Source organism: Amblyomma americanum, chromosome 1, assembly GCF_052857255.1.
Source record: "Amblyomma americanum isolate KBUSLIRL-KWMA chromosome 1, ASM5285725v1, whole genome shotgun sequence".
Classification (NCBI taxonomy): domain Eukaryota; kingdom Metazoa; phylum Arthropoda; class Arachnida; order Ixodida; family Ixodidae; genus Amblyomma; species Amblyomma americanum.
This window is the reverse complement of record NC_135497.1, coordinates 68894989-68919372: the sequence shown is the minus strand read 5'-3', so window position 1 is coordinate 68919372 and position 24384 is coordinate 68894989. Positions and strand designations below refer to the sequence as shown.

General features: G+C 54.2%; 1 protein-coding gene across 5 annotated transcripts in view; it reads right to left on the bottom strand.

Moving 5' to 3' along the window:
- The window catches only part of LOC144112966 (uncharacterized), a 76146-nt gene that overhangs the window by 11638 nt on the left and 40124 nt on the right, over positions 1-24384 (bottom strand). The window contains exon 2 of one of the 5 annotated variants that reach the window (XM_077645813.1): positions 14533-14633. The exons of the other annotated variants lie outside the window; for them this stretch is intronic. Within the exon in view, the coding sequence (XP_077501939.1) occupies positions 14533-14565 (33 nt within the window). The 5' untranslated portion in view covers positions 14566-14633. The remainder of the gene's footprint in view (positions 1-14532; positions 14634-24384) is intronic. 5 annotated transcript variants of the gene reach the window in all.

The window sequence follows — 24384 nt, the reverse complement described above, 5'->3', positions numbered from 1 at the left end:
GCTCAACCAACTGAGTACGGCGGCGGCTGTACAAGCTTCTTTCGAGGGTATTTATGCTGCCTGTAACCTAACCTTGAAAGTGATCTCTCTCTCTCTCTCTCTCTCTCTCTCTCTCTCTCTCTCTCTCTCTCTCTCTCTCTCTCTCTCTCTCTCTCTCTCTCTCTCTCTCTCACACACACACACGCACACAGCAATTTCGGCTACATTGTTCCAAAATACATGCGCCTTCGAAAATCGTGCAGGCAAAACAACCCCTCCAGTGGACGTAACTAGTCGAAATAGCCAAATTTTGTCGAGCCACAGCACCGAGGGTGATCGCGTTTTCGAAATTTTAAAAACTGATATGGTAATTACTAACGACCGGCTACAAATCTAACTGCAACCAGGTGCCTATCGGTAATAGCCAAAAAGTTAACTATTATAATTTGGTTCATCACTTGATAGTTAACATGATTCGCCTGTTTTTTGACGTCCGCCAACACTAATATTACTAAGTCGCAAAACGCTCCTCTCTTTACCTCAAAAACCCAGCGGCGTCCCTGAATCATATGCAGTCACACCCGTCCCTCACCGAGATGCCTCATGCAATCATGTCCTCTCCCGAACTCCCTTCACAAACAATTTACACATAATCCACGGCTATTCGCTTGCTCCAGCGCGCCGTCAAATTGTCCCTCCGACCTCAAAGACAGCCTCGACGAAGCTCGGCACTCATTGGCCCAGTCCCCAAGTCACCATACGGTGGGCCTGCAGTGATCACAGGAAATGAGCTGCCTCATCAGCTATGGCCCGCGATTTCTCATCCGGGCACCTGTAATCCCTTCGCAAAGCCCTCCAACGTGGGATTAAACGCTGGCCTACAAACGCACAATTATAAAACGCTACCAACAACATAAAATTCCATCCCAACATCTACCATCTACCGCGTTCCCATCGACTTTCTAAAGGGCAACTGCACCACTTTTTTTTTAGAATTTCGCGATATTATAGGATTCAAATCTATATAGGCTGTAGTTTAAGTTAAAGCATGCCAAGTGTTTTTGCGCTAGCATTTATAATAATGACGTAATTGAGGATTTAATTCTAGGCTTCTCCTCGAAGCACCGGAGGAGTGCGGGGAAGCTCGGTGTGACGCCACGGAAATTCCGCTGCCGTAAACTACACGTACCAGCCATGCCTCGTTGGATGCTGCCAAACAACGCTCGACGGGCTTTGCCTTCGGTGGCGTTGGTTCTCTTTTTCTTTACAGTAAACGTTTATGCGTTGGAAATGTACCGGTACTTTCGATGACGTCATCATGCCCCCCCCCCCCCCCCCCCCACTTGGCGCTGTGCGCTGCGGAGAAGCTTGAAGGCCGTCGCGATTTTAATCAGCGATAACGTCAGCATTTCAAATGCTAGCCCAAGAGGATTTTCTATGTTTTACCTGCAAGTTTTGCACATTCGACCCCTTTGAGCTCGTTGATTTCCAAAACCTACGCAGCTGACCCAAGCACGTATCGTAAAATTCACTCTGACCACACCTGACTCTCCTGCCCTACCCCGCACCCTTCTGCCGGAGTGCCCGGCTGTCGTCGCCGCAGCTGGAAAATCAGCTCGTCCTGGTCAATCAGGACACCGAGCGCTTGACTTGCCGTAATTTAATAAATTTACTCTCTCTCTCTCTCGCTCTTCCGTGAGCATCAAATAAACGATTTGCCAAGTGTACCGCTGAGTAGCACCCTCTGGAGCCATCGAGCGCACCGCTGTTTCTCAAGAAACAAACGGCCTTTTAGACCGAGCTTTTTTTTTTCTTTTCACTCGTAGGGGGTCAGAACCACTGTGACAGAGCTGATAGTGTCGCGCCGGAGAATTCGTAGCGGACAAACCTTGTGTATAAATTTTTCTCTCTTTTCGAAGAGGACGTACGCCCAGCGGTTGGAACGGTGCGGCCGTCAAGAACCCTGTGTTTAAAGCGAACGCCCCGCACCGACAGTATACCGACTAAAGCTCCATCCACAGCATTTCCATGCCGACAGCCCCTTGGCGGCTAGGGTAGGGAATTCCACCCAGCTCCCGTACGTCTTCCCCTGGACCCAGTCCTGCGGCTCACGACCACGAGGTCGATTCTTCACGGCTGCCGCGGATGCGCTCAGACAAGAAAGGGGGGGGGGACAGGAACGAGGCCCGACATTCAGGAACACGTGGTCTACACATTCACCTCGAGACGAGCCACCCGTTTCCACAGTGTCGGAGAACCCGCAGTCCAGGGCGGTTTCCGTTTATTTGAGAGCTTGGTGCGTGAAGTCGCGTTCGCATTTCATCCGTCCAAAAGTTTGCCCAAGCCAGAAGCGTCGCATCAACGACCTTCTGTTAGCTTCCTTTTCAGTAGGTGGTTGCCAGGGTAAACAGCTCGCGTTATGCAGACTGTTTTGGTCGGCAGAACCGAAACACCACAAGAATAGCAACCCCATATGGTCGAAATATCCGGAGCCCTTCACTACGGCGTCCTCATAGCCTGAATCGCTTTCGGACGTTAAACCCAATAAACCAACAAGAATAGCGTTAGACGACCGTTGCGATAGTCCGTGTCATACCGGTGCTATACCTGTGCCACACACGTGCAGTTAGAAGTGACATGAAGCACATACCGAAGCAATGACATTGGCCATAACTCACTCGCCCACGCTACCTCTCTCCCCTTACTCAGGTAGAACAACAGACTCATTTCGCTTGAACGGGTAGCTTGTTTCTGAATTTCATTGACACGAGGTATGTAAACATATCTGCGACGCAAGAGTATGTAAACATATCTGCGACACACGACACTGTGTGACATGCGCTGAACGATGGGTTTATGGCTACCGTTTAACGCGATAGCGGTAAGGGCCCCATGTCGCAGAAAAGCCGGCGTCGTCGTCGGTCGCCGTAAACGAAAACTCAACAAAAAAAAAAGTCCCCCCGAGAAACAACCCAGGTGGCAGGAGGGCCACCTGGGTCACGTGACCCACCGTGGCAGTTCAATTAATGACCGGTCGCGAAAGGTTGCTCGGGCAGACCAACTTGGTCTCCGAGGCCCCACCGGTATAGCGCATCGCTTAACCGCTGCACCACTGCGCCAGGAGGGGTATGGGGACTCGATCCCAGGGGTCCACGAATGTAAAGTAGACAATGCGACGCATAGGCTATGCGGGGCGCCATAGAGGAGGGCTACGGATTAATTTCGGCCACCGGGAGCTTTTTTCATGCGCGCTGACATGGATAGTAGGTAGGCAGGTAGGAGCGCCCGTTTTGAAACGGGGTGGTGGCAGTTTCCACCATGCTCGGCTCTTTTTCTTTATCTGTGTCACAAATTGGTCCCAAAATTCGCCATTTTTCCTTAAATACGTTTTCAGTCCCACACCTCTAACCTCGCACAGCACGCGCGCGCCCTCTGCGTTTCGCCTGCATCGAAATGCGCCATGGCTACCTATTCTACTTACCAAGCGAAAACAACGCCGTTCTGTGCAGAAGAACTTTAATGTTACTTTTAAACGACACATTGATTGATCGACTGATTTACACTGTGAGCTATGAAGCATGCCGTAATAGGGGCCTACCGATTTCTCGACCTACCTGGGTGGTTTTTCAGGCGAAAAGTTTCCTTCCGGGCATCGAAGTATGATAACATCCCGACTTGTGGTACCGGCGGAAAATATAGGCAAAAAAAAAAGTTTGCGGCAATCAGCACTTCAAGGTCTTTTTTTTCTGTCCGCACGGCAGGGGCGCAAGTTGTGCCGTCCGCACCGCCGCTGATCAAGTCTCCCACAGAAAAATAAACATCGTTTCTGACGCACTCCGTGCAAGTTTCGCCTACCACAAATTCAAAGCCACATTCCTCTGCTGCCTTCTTTCAGTCACGCAAACGACACCTCAGAGGCGCGGCTATTTTAACAACGGTCCTTTTATTTGCGCGGAATAAGAGTGATTGGCATATTTACACCACTGAAAGAGAAGGACACTCTTGCGGCTGAAAAATTCGCCCGGTAAGGATTCAATTCCCTCCACGCGCCATTTCCCCCCCCCCTCCCCCTTCACTTCTCGGCCCTTTTTTCGACTCGACCGAGGACATTTTCTCCTCTCGGCGTACCGGCGCATGCACTTCTCAGGAAGGCGGCATGCGTTCAGCGTCGATGCAGCGGCTCAGTTACGTCCACGCCGACACCGTTTGTCAATTGAAAAGAAAAAGGCTACTAAAATGCGGCTCCATCCATCACTTGATCGTCAGTGTAACCGGACGTCACGGGCGGCCCATCGGCAGCGATGTTGCTGCAGTACACATCAACAACGCTTACTGGTTTCCGGTAGTTTCGCCAACAAGCAGGTCCGACATCAACGATACTATAACAGTCCACTAACGGTGCAGCCAAAACAGCGCTGCACCGGCCCACTCAGGGGGGGCCAGCCCTTACAGTAAGGCACAGTTGGCGCTTGTAGCACATCACTGCGCTCATGCGGGCACTTTCTTTGGCCCCGGCGGCCATAGGGAGCGCTTTTTTTATTTGCTTCCAGCGCGGTCCCTTTTCGCGTGGGCCTCGTTGCAAGTGTTGCCAAAAAGCGCGCCAAAAGAGAAACAAACCAGACCCTTTCTCGCAGGTTCCGCGACTCGATCCGTTGAAATATTTAACGGTACTTTCCTCACTGCACAGCCGCGCTCGAGCGGCCGCAGGAATACTCCCAGGGTATAGCTAGACCGCGAAGTGCGCTATTGCAGAATTACGCGGCCAGAAAGATTCTGCCACAAGATGCGCCTCAAAGAAAGAAAGAGAAAAAGAGTGGAAAAAAGAAAGTGAAGGAAAGAGAGAAAAAGAAAGAGTGAAGGAAAGAAGGATAGAAAGAGAGAAAGAAAGAAACAGCAGAGAAACGCCGTCGTCTTCCGGCCATCTTTTTGCCGCTCGCCCGGCGATGTCCTCCACGGGTCAAACGCTGGCGGTTACAACAATGCGTTCTCAGCGCGACAAGCTGTTGGCGCGCGCGGCGGGGCCGACGCGGGTGCGGTGGCGTCGGGGGCGCGGACGTTCGAGCGCTCAATTGAAGCGTCCCTCGGCGCCGCGACCTGCGCCGCCGCTGACACGAGCTCGAATCGAATGAGCGCCCCTGTCTGCGGGACCCAATCGGCGGCGTCCAGCGCCCCGGGGAAGCGCGGGGGCACGTCACTCATACGCTCCCGGCGCCGCGCTGGTGGCTGTCCGAGTCCTCCACCCGAAGAAGCTCGATTCGATTACGCAGTCGGCCGAGCGCGCCCCGTCCTCCTCTGCGCGCCTGTCGACGAGCACTGTGGGAAGGGGGGGGTTAGAACTGCCCTTGCAAGCAGAATCTGGCGCGTGCTGCGCGAAGTTACGGACGCGAGAGCTTTCACTAATGTTCGCCCTGGATGACTGCCAATAGATGGAGCCCAAACTCGTAGGCGGTCCAAATTTACACAACGCACATTTGTTTTCAGCATTATAATACGGATTACCGCACTAGATTAGGTGCGATTAGACTGTACGAACAACGCCCGCCAGATTCTTGGTAGGAGGCACAAAACCCAAATATTTTCAACCCTTTTGTTCCATTGAATCCCAGTGCCGAAGTACAAAGCACCGAAGCAGCTTTAGAAAAATGAGCCGACGGTGAGGCAGCGATCGAATAGAGAGCGTTAACACATCTAACATAGGTCACCGGTTGGACTCTAACTCGACTAGTAAGTTTATGCTGCATGAAACGCAAAATCGTATGCCACCACCCCGAGCACTCTGCGACAAAGGGTTTGGTTTATGGGGTTTAATGTCCCAAAAGCGACTCAGGGTATGGGGACGCCGTAGAAGAGGACTCCGGAAATTTCGACCACCTGGGGTTCTTTAACGCGCCCTGACATTGCACAGTACACGGGCATTTCGCCTCCACCGCGCCCTGACATTGCACAGTACACGGGCATTTCGCCTCCACCGAAATGCGACCGCCGCGGTCGGAATGGAACCCGCGTCAGCAGCCGTGTGCCATAACCACTCAACCAGCGCGGCAGCCACTCTGCGAGAAACGGCTGAGCCACAATTGTGTATATGAAGATTCATAAAGACGTGGAATTCTGCGGCAAACAGTTGGCCCACAAATTTTACACGAATGTCAGGACTAAGTGGCCCGAATTTGACGCCTGCCGGATCGACATAGTTTAGTTTTGAGTTGTGGTGCTCGGGCATCACGCCTGCCGCCTGTTATTACTTTATTCAAATACGTAACCACCTCGGTTGCCATGGCCACCACTGGCTTACGATTTGCGTTATAACGCATAACGCTGAGGCCCGAAACCCGAGAAGTAGATCTTAACGCTCAAAACTCGCTTCGGGGGAGAACGTGGTGACGCCGGGCGCTCGGCTTTTTCCTGCCTGTACTCGCATCATATTTTGCAGTGGCAGCCAGCGGGCCACGGAGCACACGGCGCACGAATCGACTCGGAGACAAGCATCGGTGCGTTGCGGCCTCAGCTGCCACGAGCGTCTCGAGTGCGCGTCGCATGCTACATAGGGTGCTATAGTTGCCAGCTCGCCTCCGTTGGCCACCGACTAGTGCTACACGGAACGGCGCGCCCCCACCGGCAGCGTTTCGAGGCACCCCTTTCAGCTGCGGAGGCCTCCTTTCTTCCGTGAATCGCTTCGGCTGGCCGAGCGCGGAGTTCCGCCACCCGGCCGGACAAGGCTGCGGGTGAGAAGCGTCGCCTACTCTCCCAGGACACTGCGGTGTTGGCTGCAATAGACAGGTGTGGTGCGTGCGCGACAGATGACGGCCCGCAAGTCGCCGCCGCCGCTGCGTTCCTTGCCCCAGTCCACGCTCACTGCGGCGCATTCGTCCGCGAGCAGATTCGCGACACGGCGCCGGCTAGGGTAACGTGGTCCTCGTGCGACCAGACCAGGCACGCAGAAAAGGCTCGCTGCGCTCGAGCGCAAAATGCAGGAGGCGACACATCCCTGCGTGGATGAGTGAAGAGGCCGCTCTCAAAGGTTCTCCCCGCCCAGGGTGCGCCTCCCGCCGTTGACTCGCGACCGCTCTTGTGCGCACCTCGGAGAGTTTTCTTTCAGCATCGACGATTTACCTCGAAGCGACTGAACCAGCGACACGGGAGGACAGACCTCGGTCAAAGAAGGCAGCCCCTTCTTTTTCCGTCCGCAACGACACGCGGCCAGGTGGCGCGCTTTCGTGCCCACGGGGGGAAAAAACTCGCCCTGCGGCGCTGTCAGAGGCGCGGACGATCGAGTCACGCTGCGCAAAGCGCCGCCGCGCGCAGGCCGGGGGGCAATCAGCCGCCGCGTTCGGACACAATCGCCGGGCGGCGGAAATGGCCGGCACGGAGGCGGCCACTCCAACCTTGGGGCCGCCGCCGGCAGCCGTGACGGCCGTCCATTAGAACGTCTTGCCGGGCGGCCAGGGTCAAAACCCGGCGGAGCGCGCGAAACTGATAGCCCGTCTCTGGTGCTCGGGCCGCTTTTAGATGCCGCCCCGACGTCGCCAACCACCGCATAACGAAGCGAACGCGCGGCTATATTCGGGGCGACTCTCGCGCCGAGGAAGGGCTCTGCACCCCGGCATCGAGCCGATCGAGGGACGCCCGGAAGGGGAGCTTTTTCTCGCAAGGGATTCGAACCAACCACTGCTCAAGGAATGGTTAAATCGGCAGAGTTAGAGAAAATAGCTTCCACTTCCCTCAAGACACCGACGTTGACAAAAAGAAGCCTAAAAGGCACCGGGTCCATTGAGTCGTCAGCCAGGAAAACATGCAGGCGGTCTAGAGAAAACAGATGATGCGTTCCAGGTCACAGACCGTAGGGAAGTTTTTCTCCCTGCACCGCCGTGGTCACCAACTTGACGTATACACGGGAAAACCCATTGCAGTGGGGAGAAGACGCGAAAATTCGCCTCACGCGCGTTTTCGCGTCCCACGTGGCGAAGTCCATCTCGAAACCGGTGCATCGACCGACACTTTCTTCCAACCACAAATCACAGTTCCTCAAAGAAAATTAGGCTCCTCTTGGTCCGACAGTGCTGAAGAATGAAAACTGGTTTTAGAGGACAGGAAATGGCGCAGTAATCGCAATTCATAACTAGGTTTCGAGAAACCTGGTACCTCTGGCATTTTCCGCACGAAGGGTGGGCAGCTTCGCAGAAGAAAGTTTTCAATGGCGCGGTCCTGAAATCCGCCTGAAATCCGCCGCTTCTTCGGACACATCATTCCAGTGTTTGTTTTTTTTTTTTTTGCTGTGTAACACAGGCTGCTCTTCTCGGCCAAGTTTCATTAGCGAAGAGGAAACCGTGCAAATGTAAGCTGGTGCGACGGTAGTAGTAGCATCCGCGGCGGCAATAGTAATAGCAGCAGTGAACACGCACAAAAACAGAACGATCTGTTACCTGCGTACTCACACGTAAACCGGCTGCTGCTGAGAGCGCACAGGAGAGCGCGCGGCTCCCGGTAGTCGAAGCCGTCGCGTCAAGGGCAGAGGGCGCCCCCAGCGCGCTACAGGAACCCGAGAGGAAATCCGAGGGAGACACGCTTCCCCAGGGCACGACTCCGCTTGGCACACGCTCTCAAGTGCCAGCCTTCGCGACAGCCGGCCGGGCACGCGGCGTCCGCTACGAGACGGGAGTGGGCGAAACACGCTTCCCGCAATTCTAAGTTGCAACGAGTACAAACTGCGCGAACAAGACGGGACGAAAGGCGCACAAATGGACAGACAAAGCGCAGTCTTCCAACCGATTTCATTCGTGAAAACACGTGGTTTATAAGGCCGGCGAACGTAACAAGAAAAAAAAACGCTATCGCCAAAGGGCTCGACGATAGAAAACGACGGCAGAATTTACAGGAGAATCAGAGCCGGCGTGAAACACGAACGTGCCCTTCTAAAAACACTATCTCTTGCGTCGATAGCGAAAACGAGGGCGAGCTAACGCAGTCGTCACTCCTTTTAGTTTCTAGAAGGGCCGGTTCGTGCTTCACACCGGCTCTGATTCCCCTGTAAATTCTGCTCTTTTCCATCGTCGAGCCCTTTGGCGAGATACCTTTTTTTTTTTCTTGTTACGTTCGCGGAACTTATAAACCACGTGTCTTCGCGAATAAAATCAGTTGGAAGTCTGCGCTCTGTCTGTCCATTTGCGTGCCTCAAGTCCGGTCTTGTTCACGCCGTTTGTACTTGTTCGCTTCATTATGAACCAACTAGCCTGCGAGAAGGTCCTTCTTCTAAACTGCACCTGGAAGCAGAAAATGTAAGGCAGAGAAGTAGCTGCATGCGAGTGCGGGGCTACGCGAAAACCCCTAAAGGTCAAGTTTCGTGCGACAAACGCCGAATGGGGAACCTGCGCTGCCAAGGTGGCACCGCAATTGTTCCATTCGGTGACTCAAAACTGCTTTTGTCAGCCGCATGGGCCGCTGCAAACGCGAGAACACATTCTGCGCGATTAGATACCCGCGTTTGGCTGAGAGCATTCATTGCCTAGCTTCTCTCGGCGTAGCCCAGATAGCTGACGCGCGGCACGTGCGCCTTCGACAGAGCGCGGAGGCTCACGCCAATAAGCGCCTGAAGGTGGCGCGGAGCAGTACTAAGAGTACTACCCAAAACTGCTTGCTCTTCTCGCTAGGTAGTGTGTTATGGCGCTGCAATCGGCACCGCAAACTCAGCGCAAGTTCCCCATACGGCAAGGGGAACCAAGTTGGGAAGGTCATTTCGAATTAAAGGTCACTTGGCCGGAAATGCCAGCCGTGATCTCCCCGTGGCCACCAGCGACCCCTAGGGGAGCGCTCCTTCGATCCCGCCAGCGGCTTCATTACGCCAACGAGGGACGCGATCCGGGCATCGGGGGAAAAACACGGTGTCGCCGTTACCCCGGCAATGGTGCTCGGCTCTTCTTTGGGCTCTCGCAGGTCGCGCTGATTGGCGCGTCGTCTTCGCTGTGTATTATCGCCGACATCGACCCGGCCGCGGCAACGATGAGTAAACGCAGAGCGCCGAGCTAGCCGCGCCGTTGTTGCCTCCCGGCGCTGGGTGCATCAATTAGCGGGAACCCGAAAAGAGGGGAGAGCACCCGGAAAGGAATCCCTAAATTAATCCATCACCTGGTGACGCCGGGCACGCTTAATCACTTTCCAATCACTGCCAATGTCACCAAACAGGAAGCCTAGCCGACGCGGGAGCACCTCGGCAGTGCACGCCATAACGCTCGGCGCAAGAGCGGCGTATAAAAAGCAACGAGCGCGCGCAAATTAGTCGAGCGGAAAGTTAGCCCGAGCCAAGCGACTTTCTTCAGTTTCCGGGGGGGGCAAAAAGAAAACGCATCAAGGTAATGATCGTGAGCGCTGCGCACGCAAACACAGCGCCGCCAACAGCAGCCCTCTGCGAGGCAGTGTGCGCGGTGCGGAACGGCGGTGCTCCTCCAAGGCACGACCTTCCCCGCGTCGCACGGCGGCCACTCCAGCCTGCGGGCGATACGGCGTTTCCGACTTCCGGCGCTGCACCACCAGGAGAAGGCGGCGGCAGCCGGTTCCGCGATCCCCCCGCTTCCGCCGATGGGGGCCGCCGATTGCGACCCCAGCGGCAGGCACCCCTCTCACGTATGCGCGCCAGATAAGGGCTCCCCCTCGCGGACAGATTCCTTTCTCAGCGGCGAATTTCCTTCTCCTCTTTTTAAACTGCCCGGAGCCACACACGCGACGAATCCATTCTACCGAAGACGTTACACGCGGGACACAGGAGGCGGCGAAGGACGAGTTCGAAATGCGCTAACGAAAACGAGTCTCCGGAGCCCGTCTTCATTCAGCGCTCACACTAGATACGCACCCCAAAGTTATTATCGGACCACGCCCCCGGCAGAGGACACCGAAGCGCGCGCAACTGCACAGCAAAAAGGACAACTGCGCACACGCAGGGAAGCGACTCAAGCGCGGAAATGCATGCGTGTTTTGCTCCCACGCACACCGGACCGAAGAGCGGAATCCTCGGAATGCGCCCGCTGCATAGCGCCCGCGAACGCCAGGGAGACGACGCTCCGAATCGCGGCATTCGTGCACGATCGACCCCCCCCTCCCCTTCATCTAGCGCGGTGCAGAGCGAAGAACACACCACAATGGCCAGAACCGCAGTGTCCGTTTGCGCGAGCGCACGCGATATGCGTGAAACGGGATTTTCCGGACTAAGCAGCAGGCCTGACCGACGTCAACTTCTCCACTGGCGCGTGCTTCTGTGCTTCTCCTATGCGTGGGAGCCGTAATCGATTACCGCCGGATATCAATGAGCGGGCCTTTTCGCCGACCCCGCCGATGGAAGCCCAACTGGATCCTCGCCACACACTGCGGGACGGATAAAGAAACGAAGCCCCTCCACGCGAGCAGCAGGCAGCGACGCCACGCACAAACACAGCGCGCTGCTCTGTTTTCTTAGGCCGCAGGGCACGGCCAACACCAGCCCATCAATCTTGGAAACTCATTCTTTTAACGAACAAAGCTTTCGGCGTTTCCTCTGCGCGCCCCCGTGGCCACGGGCAGAGAAACTAAATGAAACCTTTTACCGAGATTGACTGTTTCAAGACCGGCAACAAAGGAGGCCGGGCCAATCGGGGGCCCCCCTTCCATGCTTGTTTTTGTTTCCTTTTTTTTCTCTCTCTCTCTCTCTCGGGCGAAGATGCAAGCCTCACCGGAAGGCGCTGCCAGCAAAACTGCTCGCAAGTCGGAATTCGGGTCCATTTGGCGTCCCCACTTTGCGCGTACGCGATGCATCAGTTCTAATTCGATTTATTCGCGTCTGCATCTGTAAACCGTATTACATTCACTTCGCACGGGCCGCCGGCGCTCTGAGCAACTCGGGGCGGTGGGGGAGGGACAAGTGCCCTTTATCGCGCGTCCCACTGGAGGCGGTAATCTGGCATTTCAGGAGGTCTCCCCCGAGCACGAGGGAGGGAGGGAGGTGTCTCTCGGAAGAGTCAGCGCGCCGTGTGACCGGGTCCGGAGGCCATTGTGCAGCGCCTCGCCGCCGGCAGTGCCCCGCCGCTTGCTGCATACACTTAGCATACTGATCGAGCCGTCGACTCGGACCCGCCAGTGCACATCTGTTGCCGCCGCCGAGGGCCATTATCTAATAAGCAAGACGGCGGCCTCTCAAGAGCCCATCTTGCTTTTCCCCTCCCATTCGGCTCGGCCGGCGACGACTTTCACCTTTCAGCGAGAATTTCTATACGCCTCGCCAGCGGCCTCTTGAGCCGTCAATTACGCATGATACGCGCGGTAGCCAATTCGCCGCGCCAACGCGCTAAAAGGCGAGCAACTTGCGACTGACGCCGCCAAACTGAAGCAAAGCCGCATCACACGCCGCATTCAACGTGCGGTCATCCTTCAAGCTACGTAGCGCGAATCTGTGAAGGCAAGCTGCTCGAGCGAAAGTCAACTGAAATGGCAAAAAACTTTCACTTTAGGCCCATGCCACGCCCACCCACGCCGACATCCAGCACGCCTTGAAACACTATACACCGTCATGCCTATATACTTAGAAAAGAGCGCGCGATTGGAAACTCCAACGCACAATGCGATGTACCCTTCCTTGTTAGAGTAGAAAGACGGGGCCGACCACGCGACAATTCATCCCCGCGCGAAAGCCCAAAAAGGCAGAAAGCAAATGTTCATAATCAAACTCGCGAAGCTTATTACTTTCCGGGGCCGCGTGTTTCAAGCAGCAGAGGCGGGGGAGGGAGTTCGCCTTTGTTCAGCCGGGCCGTTTGTCGGGCGCAGTGCGGGGGCTGATGATTAGAGCGCCCGCCGCCGACAGCCGCCGTCCCTCCCGGTGACGCCGCCGGGAGGAAGTCGTGAAATACGCCCGCGATCAGAAGCGCGGCGGCTAACGAGCAGGACTGCCCCGGCCGCCACCCGTTTCCCTCTATGCGGCGCTGTGCGCGCATTCGGGGCCTAGTAGCAGGCCGATTCTCGCCAACTGGTACGCGCGCACCGCACAGCTCACGTGGACAACACACGACCAGGCCCAAGCTCAAACAGCCGTCTTGGATGAATATAGCAAGTGATGTCCACAACCTCGATAGAACGCCCATTGCCGATCGGTGCAAATGAAAAAAAAAAACACAGCACAAGTAACGATTATTTCCACGCCTTATTTGAAGAAGGGGGATGGATGCGCTGTGCAAATACGGTCACGCAAGTATAACGGGGCGTTTTAGAATAGGGCGACCCTATCGGGCAGGGGGGCTTTAGAATAGAGCGACCCCATCCCCCTACCCGATAGGGTCGCCCTATTATAAAACTCCCAAATCCAGAGAGACACGCAGTCGCATACGTAGCCATACCGAGCACGAGGCTGCGCATTGGAACCCGATGAAGTAGGAATGCAAAATAAGCCCGCGAGCAGAGACTTTAAGGAACCCGCAGGCGATGGAAGCCAATCCGCAGCCATGCACTGCGCCGTTCCTCACTAGGCCGCAGCGTAGCCTCGGCTCCCACTGATCAATCAATCCGCGAACAAAGCTCACATACAGGAAAGCAGTCCCCGGAGGGGCGGTCTAAGCGCTGGCTGTTAATGCGCTAATTAGAAATAAATAAATAATGAGCTAATCCACTGTGCATAGACCCCTAGCAGAGAGGCACCATAGTCGCCGCCGAAAGGGAAGCAAATTAATGCATTAATAGTGATTAGCTTTCACGCGGCAAAACAACACTCTGGGATCTGAACCACACCACAGCGCATGGCTCCGCATCAATCCCCCCCGGGAACTTCAAATAACAAATGCATGAGGAGCATCATCCGAACCTACGCACGCACGCAGTAGGGAGGTGCAGTGTGAAAGGACACCCACAAGTCAAAACCACGTGCTTTTTAACAGCGTTATTGGCTCACTCAAGGCGTGAGCGGCGTAGTTGGTGTAGCACATCACGTGACCACTGGCAGATCACGTGACTCATCCGACGCTTTTCGTTGTCAGAATCGTGACGTACGTATCGCTGTGACGTCACCGTCAGCATGCAGCGGACACGCTCTGCTGTGACTACTCGACGATTTTGACTGGTTGGACTAGGAGCGCCTCCATTCAAATTGGCCACGTTGATGGCAGAATAGGTAAGAACAGGCTAAAAAGAGGGTTCGCGAGGAGGCAACGGAGACCAAGATGACGCCACGCAGTTCGAGCCGCAAAAGCATACGTCACAAAAACATGCAACGGCTGGGCTGGTCAAACGCATTAATGAGAAAGCATAACCGTCGAGATATATGGGTTTGCTTCCCCACCCTTACACTTGGATCCACAAAGCGATCAAGAGTGCGCTTAATTGTTTGAGGGAAAGCCTGCTCGCTAAACCGATCATCGCGCGCCGCATTCACGTCACAAGTGGGAAGATAGATGTTCTCCGAGGACCCCTCGCTTTATTTATACCAACAAAGCCCGGCGAACAGAAATTAAAATAATAATAATAACAAAAAGAAGCGGACAAGGGTTGCCAGCCGTGCGCAACCGAATGATCGCACAAAATGCGAACTGGTGTTTCGGGGCCACAACATACCGGCTCGGTCGGCAACGAAGTCCATGCTCCCATGGTTATGTAGACAAGGACAACACTCCCACGGTGTGGATGTTTTAAACGCGTTATTCTCAGCAAGAAGCCTGCAAGGGGAAACAGAGCCATTTTCTTTTTCTTTTTTTTTTTCACAGGACGGAACGAGAGCTACCCGTCTAGCGCATTTGGAACTGATGCACCCAGAAAAAAAAAAAACTCGCCAGTCTCTCATCGACCAGATGACCAGCGAGGGATGCACGTATATAAACGGGGGCCTTCGCTACAACGCCAAAGGCTAAAATGCTAGCACTAACAGCCGGCTCCGCTACCCCCCGCGCGTCGTCGCCGGTGCAGCACGCGAGCGCCTCGTCAGCCGCGCGTCGCCTTATTTGTGCGCGCGACGCACCGCTGCTGCTCGGGGCGCAGCGGCCAGATTATCCCAGCTTCGCTCGGGGCCGGGCGGCGCAGAAAGCGGCGACCGGAGCCCGGTGGTGCGGCGCGGCGTCCCCGGGGATTGTTCCTGTTTAGAGAGCAACAGCCCCTCCCGCGCCGCTGGCTGCGTTCCAGGGAAACTCGAACCGGCCTTTTTGCCCTTACGAGAAACGCCCAAACTACACCCCCCTCCGCGCCGCGGCCCGAGCAGCGCACCTGAGAGCAGTGTCGCTAAGTGATGCTGCGACAGAGAAAATAAGAGGCTCGCTCGCAGAGTTCAAAGCGCGACACTCTCCCAGTTATATAACCGACGCCTGTTCCATCTCGCAACGTATTCCCCAGTCTGCCGCGCAGCTGAATTGAGCCGGAGGGACGAAAAGTGATCATGTCCGGTGCCTGAAAATCTCGGCCCCGACAGCCGGCCACTTTATGGGCGGCAGCGAGTCGCCAGGGTATTATACAACGACGCTCGCCAGACCTTGCAGAATGCCGCTGCACCGTCCGTCCCGCCCAGAGTAGTGAACAAAAACATTTCTCGGTATTTTTTTTAGTGTAAATTCATAACATCAAGGAAATACCAAATCGCTTTTTTCTGAACATATATATATATATATATATATATATATATATATATATATATATATATATATATATATATATATATATATATATATATATATATATATATATATATATATATAAAGTTGAGAAACGCTTCATTTAGCCATAGATTGATTTTGAGTCGACGTTTCGGACAGAGCCTGTCCTTTCTCAAGACTGAAGTTACAGCGATCTTCCTCCTCTTACCAAGTCGTACATGTGTGCCAATGCCAACTCCTTAAGAAGAGGAAGAAGACCCCTGTAACCGCACTCTTGAGAAAGGACAGGCTCTGTCCGAAACGTCGACTCAAAATCAATCTATGGCTAAATGAAGCGTTTCTCAACTTTGCATATATATATATATATATATATATATATATATATATATATATATATATATATATATATATATATATATAGCCATAGTTGCTTTTGCGCCATTAAAATCAATATAACTAACTAAATATATATATATATATATATATATATATATATATATATATATATATATATATATATATATATATATATATATATATATATATATATATATATATATATATATATATATTCTTGCAATAATGCACTAATGCACGATCATCGACAGCTTCCTGGGCTCCATGCCTCATCGCTGCCAAGTAGCCATCGCCGCAAATGACTTTTCATACGATGTACTGACGGTATCAAGTTATTGTGAAGAGGAAATTTTTTGTAGACGGAGCCTTTTGTCAAAAACACATTATCACCGATGCTTGTATGCACTGCTGAACGTAGGTTTGAGACATTTCTTTTGTGAATAAATTATACCACGCTATATTGTGTGATATTTGTTTCTACAGTGTAAGAATTCTAGCATCCCTATATAACACATACGCAAATGTAAGTGCGGTCAGAAAACTCGTGGACAAAAAGCTAAATATATCTCTTCGTTCCCTACTGTCGCTACGCGGCGTCTGCGACACAAACTCCAGGATGCGAGCCAGAATTACGAGAAACAAAAACGCTCGCTCTGCACCGTTCCTCTGCAGACCGGTGTCCCCTCCTGACTGGCCACAGGTCAGCAAAATTAAAACAACGACTCAAATCGAACAACACGGGAGTCGCACTGAACACGGAAGGCAGCCTGAAACGCGACGAGAGGACGAGTCGGGTCTCCCTCAGCGTATACGAACCGAACGAAGGCTGTCGAACGCCTGATCGATGTTACGCGATTGTACAAGGCATACAGTCAGCCCCTCAGTGTCCCGCGCCGGGGTGGAAGCCCCAAAGTCGCACGAAGATGCAGTGCACTCACAGCGGGACCGGGAGCCAGCGAATCCACGAAGCCGGTGCGCGGGCAGGGTGCCTCCTGACGCTGCAGCCGTCCTCACATGGGCATATAAGCGCAACGCCTCGGCATTCCGTCATGCCAATCAGCAGCTAAGGGGGGAAAACATGCCAGCACAGCCTCCGTCTAGGATTGCGCACGAGCTGAGAGACGAGCGATCCGTTGTCCCGGCGGAAGCGATGCTCCCTCGCATCGTGTGTATGGTCTGCGTGCCTCGGACGCGAAGAAGACGACACCTCACGGACCCGGCATTTACCGGAGAGGAATGCGAACGCCAGCCGGCACGCTTCTGCCGGACAGCGTTGGGCAGAGTCGGGCGTGCCTTACAGCAGGTGCGGCAAACAACAGGTGCGCTAGTGAATTGGGCATCGTAAGGCGGCGACGGGATAGGCAGCTTCTTCACGGTCGCCTGACGAAAGGTTAAAATTCACGCAGCACCTTCGTCACGCAGCGCACCCCTCCGGGTCCATTCGTAATCGCGTCAATGAGTCCACGCCACACAGGCCGGGGCGCAGCAAACCACTGAACTGTGCAGCGGGCGCGCGCACACAACGCGCGGCGCAGCGGACAAGCGCGCGGATCGCGTCAGCCCGTTTGTTCGGTCGTGGGCGGTGATGGATGCGTGCTCTCAATCACAGTGCTCGCCGAATATATCAGCGGCAGCCAAGCGAGGAGTCAATACGGTCCCTACGCTCAGCCACTCGGCGGGAACAGCGTGGGGCCGGCGTTTCGCAATCCAGGATATGCCCGCCGCTGCTGCCGCCTGCTCCGCTCGCCGGGTTCAAGGACGGCGGCGCCGCGTAAACTGTCACCGCCCGGCAGTGTCTTTCGCGGGTTGCGCAGCTGCTGCATACGCTCCACTGCCGCGGCCACACGACGAGACCAATGCCACTCATCTCGGGAGCGGAGCACACGTTTCTCGTTTACCCAATCCACCAATGGTAATCCACGCCACACAAGTTCGTAGCTAAGTGGCTCATCAGACTGGGGCGAATGCTGCTGCTGCTCGCGGACCTGTCAGCTCGCGTCACCTATCGATTAGCATCCATTGTTCTTCGCTGTGACTGACAAGTGCCGCGGTGGAACAGGCGACGGCGTCTCGGCACCACACGCATTCTGGCACATACAAAAGACGCAAATCCTGGCCGGAAAACGCCGAGCGGACCCCGCACTCAATCGAGGCGTCTCCCCGCAGAGAGGTCGGAGGAACGCCCGGAAATTTCGCAGAGGTCGTTCCCGAAGCGGCTCCAGCACCGCGCTCCCAAGGACACGCGCACACGGGCGTATCGAAGCTCGGTCGCGGGATTTAGCTCGGCCCGGCCGGTCCGGCCGGCGGACAAAAGCCCTTCGCCGCCACAAACAAAAGGGGAGCCAGCGACCGTAACGCGACCCCGGCGGGCAAGAAAAAACGGCCCGGGACGCCCGCGTCATGCACGATTAGTGACGAACGTCGCCGTGATGCCCACGCGATGCAATCTGCCACCGGTGAGCGCGCGCGCGCGGCGAGATTAGGGGCTGGGTCAAAGAACTCGGGGCCCGTCCTAATCCCGCCGCGCAACCCCGGCTCCTCGGTCCGTGCCCGGTGACGTTCACCCCGGCCGCCGACGGCCACTTGTTGCTTCCTCCACGTTAGGCATTTCCGCCGCTCCCTCCTGCCCGCGCAGGAAGCCACGCCGGCCACTCGAGCATGCACCCCCCTCCCAGACATTGTTTCATCCTTGAGAGAAGCGCCTGACGCCGGCTGCAGAAAAGAGCCGCGCGATGACCCATTTTGGCGCTCGTTCTAAATAGCGCCCAAATTTCGGGCCCCGTTGTTCTCGCGCTGGAAAGGGGGTCGCGCTTCCGTCGATGGCGATGAAGGCGGCGGCGCGGAAACTTTCACGCCGAGGACGCGGGGCGGGCGTGCGCAGGCTCCTTCGAAACGGCGCACGAAGCGACGCTGGCTCACTCGGGGGCCACACACCGCCTGTCCTTGAGGGGGGGAACTGCACGCCTCCTCCGGCTTGCAGATCGCACGAGGTGGAGCCCGTGTAGAAGGAAAATGGAGAGAGCCAGCCGGGCTCTGAAAAGAACACCGCGTTGCTCGCTCTGCTCGCAGCGATGCAACTCGTAAAATGCGCTTTGGGGCAGAGCACTGATCAGTCCCTCTTTTATCCCTTCCCTTACGGCGCGATTCAGGCGTCCGCCGAGATGTGAGACAGATACTGCGCCATTTCCTTTCCCCCCCAAAAAAACAATTTTCAATTTAATTTCAATTTCAGAGCACTAAAATTTGCAATCCGGAGCAGAGGAACGAGTTAGGAGCAGTGCGGATCATGGAGCTTTTAATTTCCAAATCTCTCAGTTTGGCAACCAATGCTGGAAAAGTATGAGTGAAGTGTAAAGATGCGCTACACCATTAAGTTCGTCATTACTGGCATAGAGTCACACCTGACAGGTCTTCAATTCCAAGTTTTATGAATTTAAGAGGAGACACCGGAGCGAGACATGCCACACAATGTTTAGCTAAATAAACGCATACTTTGCACATAGTCGCGAGCACATGAGCTAAAATGTACTGATGTGTGGCTCTCCACTTTTCTTTACAAAGCTCAAAATGCTATTTAAACCTCTTCCACGTTGAAACCTCTCTGGTTTTTCATTTATGCCAGGCAGTTCTGTCACGCATTAGGTTCTGCCGACCGTTCTGCGGCGGTTCTGCCACGTTCTCTTGCGAGCCGCGGCGGTGGCTCAGCGGTTAGAGCGCTCGGCTGCTGACCCGAAAGACGAGGGTTCACTTCCGGCCGTGGCGGTCACATTTCGACGGAGGCGAAACGCAAAAGGCGCCCGTGCGCTGTACGATGTCAGTGCACGTTAAATATCCCCGGGTGGCCGAAATTATTCCGGAGCCCTCCACTACGGCACCTCTTTCCCCCCTTTATCCCTTCCCTTACGGCGCGGTTCAGGTGTCCGCCGCTATGTGAGACAGGTACTGCACCATTTCCTTTCCCCAAAAATCAATTTTCATTCGATGAAGGCGAAACGCTAAGGCGCCCGTGTGCTGAGCGATGTCAGTGCACGTTAAAGATCCCCGGGTGGTCGAAATTATTCCGGAGCCCTCCACTACGGCGACCCTCATAGGGCAGTGAATCTCGGATATAACGAACGTCCCCGGACGCGGCGCTCAGTTGCAACGAAGACGCAGGCGCTAGAAGCCCGCGTGCGGGAACGCGCCGCGCGGTCTCCATCGCGAACGTACATCAGCGTCAAAAATTTTCCGCGCACAACGTGACAGTGATGGACATTACACGCACGCGGCAGAAAATTGAGAAAAAAATTCCCCACGCGAGCCCAGTATTGCCCTATGCGAGGCTGGCCGAGTTAAGTGTGAATCTCGTGGTACAGGTAAGGAGTGGAGCGATATACACTAATGTGTTCGCTTCTTGTCTTTAGCGATCCCCCTCCCCTTAAAACAGCGCTCTATTTCACAGCCGGGTAATAGATATTTCATCGTGCCTCTGGAGCGCGTTCGTCAGTACCTCCCCCCTCCCTCCCCCGGAGCAGCACGCACCGATCACACATTTCTTGGAATTGAGATGATGAAGTGTTGCAGCTAAAAAAGTTTTCCGCCAAACCTGCGCTACTGCACGCCTCTTATAGCCTAAAGTATACACGGGCTCATCGCCCTAGCTCGCAGCCATTTTCGCCGTCGACTACGCTGCCTGCAAGATTTTCACAAACGGGCGTTACAAGATGTAATTTATTCGGTCCAAATATTTGATTGCATATAGTGGAACCACGCCTAGCATCGGCGCGGGCCCTATAACCCCAACTGACAGGGTCCCTATATTCTCCCTATCTTCGCCCTGCGTCCGCCGCTGGCCCGCGCAGCGGTGGACATCAGCCAACCGGCGCATAGAACTGGTCCTTGTCCCTGATCCGAGCTTAATTTTGCAACTATATTGTGAAAACAAATGTTTCATTTGGAACTATAATCCTCACGTTTATAATTAAATCTAGGCTCGAAGGTAGCACATGTCCTTGCAGAGCCTGAGGCGTCGTTTGAAAAAGCTGCCGACTACGCCCGCAGCCCGGCGGCTTCGCGAGAGAAGTGAATGCAAGTTTTTATTCGCGTCAATGATTCAGGGGCTCGCTCATGGTAGTGTAAACAGCGTCAAGAATGATTACGAGCTCTCTTCTCACGTAAGTTGTGATGCGGAAGCATTTGCGAGATTCAAAAGCAAATACGCTCCGACAATCTGCACTGCCAGGCACGTTAGTGGCGTTTCGTCTCTCGTACTACTACGTTCTGAGCCGCCGGAGTGTATGAACAAGGATGAGAACCGTGCCAGGTGTACGACTCAAGTCAAATGATGACTTGTAAAGCCAACGTGAAGGAAAAGCTTTCGACGGATACATAAACAAACCGCTGCCATAACAGCCAAGATATGCAGCGGCCAGTCAAGGCAGTACTTTGGCCCGGCTGCTACTCAAACATACACGTTAAGTTTCCTCCTTCGGAAAAAAAATTACTAGAGATGCGTAAAAAGGCTGTAAATGGCCAGGTCGTCGAAATACTTCGGGTATACGTGAGCAGTTTCGAGCACACACAGCTGATTCCGATCTCCACTAATACCTCACTAGTTGCACGCCGACGCGCAATCTAAGTGGCACGCACATACGATCACCACATAAAACAACCACGAAGCTAAGCTAGATGCTGGATAACCGCTCGACAAACCAACGGCCCGAAGGAAGGCGAGCGACGTAGATTTGATCTCGAAGTGCCGCACATCAAACAGGGCACGACGCTGTGCCTTCTTAAAAACACTACGCACAATTCCTCTTCGCGCGGTACAGGTTTCTAAACGTCTCTAAGCGGTTCGAAACATTGGCTGAAACGTGTCGCGAGAGTAGGCAGAGCGTGAGCAGCGACAAGGGGAGGGGAGCGCGCAGGGGACCGGGACAATTAACTGCCGCTCTCTATAACCGCCCTCACTCGTTAGTATACGAAGCAAAGAATTAGAGGGGACACTTTTGCTCCGCCTTAAGGGTATGACACGATAGTGTAACGGGTTATGACTACCATATAAGCAGAAGGTGATTCTCTACTTTTCTTTCACAGATCCCTGGGAGTCCTCATACCCCTCCTGGCGCAGTGGTGCAGCGGTTAAGCGATGCGCCACTGCCCTGCGATGGCAGGTGCTGCCACCGGTGGGGTTTGTGAAACACAGGTTGTTCTTTCAGAGCGACCAATCCTTAATTTAACTGCCACCTGCCACGTTGGGAAGTTTGCTCACTATCCGGTGGGCAGGTTGTGACGCCGCCACAAGGTCACGTGACCTAGGTGGTCCCCATTCCTCCTATAGGTTGCTCAGGGGACCACCTGACGCCGGCAACGCCGACACCTACAGCGCCGGATTTTCTGGTGAACGGGGCCTTTAACGTTATTCGTGTTAAAAAAGAACGCAAAAGCACAGAAACGTTTGACGGCTCTTTCCCATTCCCCGTGACTCTCCTGGCGGTTCCGTTTTTTAACGCGATAGCGCTACAAGGCTTCCATTAATTCTGCAGAAAATCTGGCGCCTTCGTCGTCAGCGAAAAAGCAGGCGGCCCACCCGATTGTGAGCAAACTGAACACCTGACAGGTGGCAGTTAAATTAATCATTGGTAGCGAGAAGTTGCTCGCGAAGCGCAACCTGGGTCGCACACGTCACACCCCGGTGACCGTGCTTGAAACAGCCACCTGCATCGCTTAACCGCTGCACCACTGCGCCAGGAGGGGGTATGAGGACTCCCCGCGATCTATGAATGAAAAGTAGAGAATGACTAATGCCACATATGTGGGCATATAGCCCATTAACGCTACTGCGTCATACCATTAAGGTGGAGCTTAAGTGCACCTCCAGTTGTTTTTTTTCTGTTCACTTTGGCAAGCTCGTGCTCTTTTTGAAATATGTTGACTACACTAAAATGGTTGTTAGACAGTCACTATTACGAGAATCGTACTGGTGAATCCCATTAGACGCTTTTAGCATACCGGAGACGTACTAGCGGGGACGTAAACCGGTTTACCGGACCCCTCCTGAGCACGCGCAGTGACTCCCCCTCACCCCAACAATGCCACTGCGCATGCGCGGGTAGGGTCCAGTAAACCGGTATACGTCTCCGGTATGCTAAAAACGTCTAATATGAGCGATATCGGTAATCACTATCCCAAATCACAAGGTTCGGCTAAGCTAATAACGACTACAGGTAGTAAATAAGGCAAACCACTCAAGTATAGGCGCGGTTTACTCATTTGGAGCGCGCGCATAATTACTCAAACATCACCGTGACGAAAACCGTCAGGTTACGACAAAATTACGGCTACAAAAAAAAAAAAGGGTTTCTCCGTAGCCCTCGCTCGTTCGAGCCCAGCACTGCTTGCACCACAAGGCGCCGCAAACAAGACACCGGGGAAGATAACTTCTGGGTGTCCACCGGACGGGAAACGACGGCACACTGCTTTCTGTCGATGGAAATCATCCGCCGCAATCCTTCACACCTTTCAAATTCGGAAGCCTTGAACGAAAAACAACTATGACGTAACCTCGCGCTCATGTATGCGAATAAACGGCCACTCCTTACCATTTACCTTGCAAAAGAACCCCTGCAAAAACATTTTAAAAAGGAAGAAATCGCAACCATCGCACGCTATCGCGAGCGGTGCTATCGATCAAGCCCGGTGCAATGATGCCCAGTCCTGCACCGGACGCCGAAGAACGCTGTCGCCTACGTTTTCTAAGTCCATTAAAATGAACGCAAAATAATAAAAAATCAAGGTTACAGGGACATTCGGCTGCAACGTTAGGAAGTTTATCATCCAGTTCGGCGCGGACGGCATTCACGATTGATGCGTGCATGAGCAAACGAGCTGCATTTCAGCGGCCCATCTGACACAGGGCATTAATTAGCAGCCTCCGAAAAGACACTTAAGTGCAGCTTTTCCTCCTGAAATGAAGAAAAAGGGACCGAAACGTATAATTCATCCTTTCTAATCCCCGGCAGCAGAGCGGACTAACCAAGAGCGAAGTGCAGAGAAGGATGGATATGTGCACGACCATCGTTACGTGCTCTATCTTGGTCAAACGACGGCCCGAGCCAGAAGAGCGCCGCCGTGGTCCCTTCTCCCTCGTCTTAACGACCCGTGTTTGCGTTTCATTTTGCGTTCCATCGCGTTTCAACGAGGCACGTGCCAACTAATTCCACCAGGAGCTCTCTGCCTTATTGCGCGCAGACCCCATTAGCGATGTTTCGGAATGCAAACACCGCCAACGAATAATTGTCCCTTCCTGAAAGAAACTGTAACGCGGACCGACCCTTCTCTTCGCCCACCCCCCCTCTAGACGCCTTTATCCGCAAAGGCAAAGAAGGACCGCCCTGCGTATGCCCGCGAACGATACCCCCCCCCCCCCCCCACCCACTCACCCACCCACCCACCCACCCAGCCATAGCCGGCCAGCTCAGGGCCCGATGCC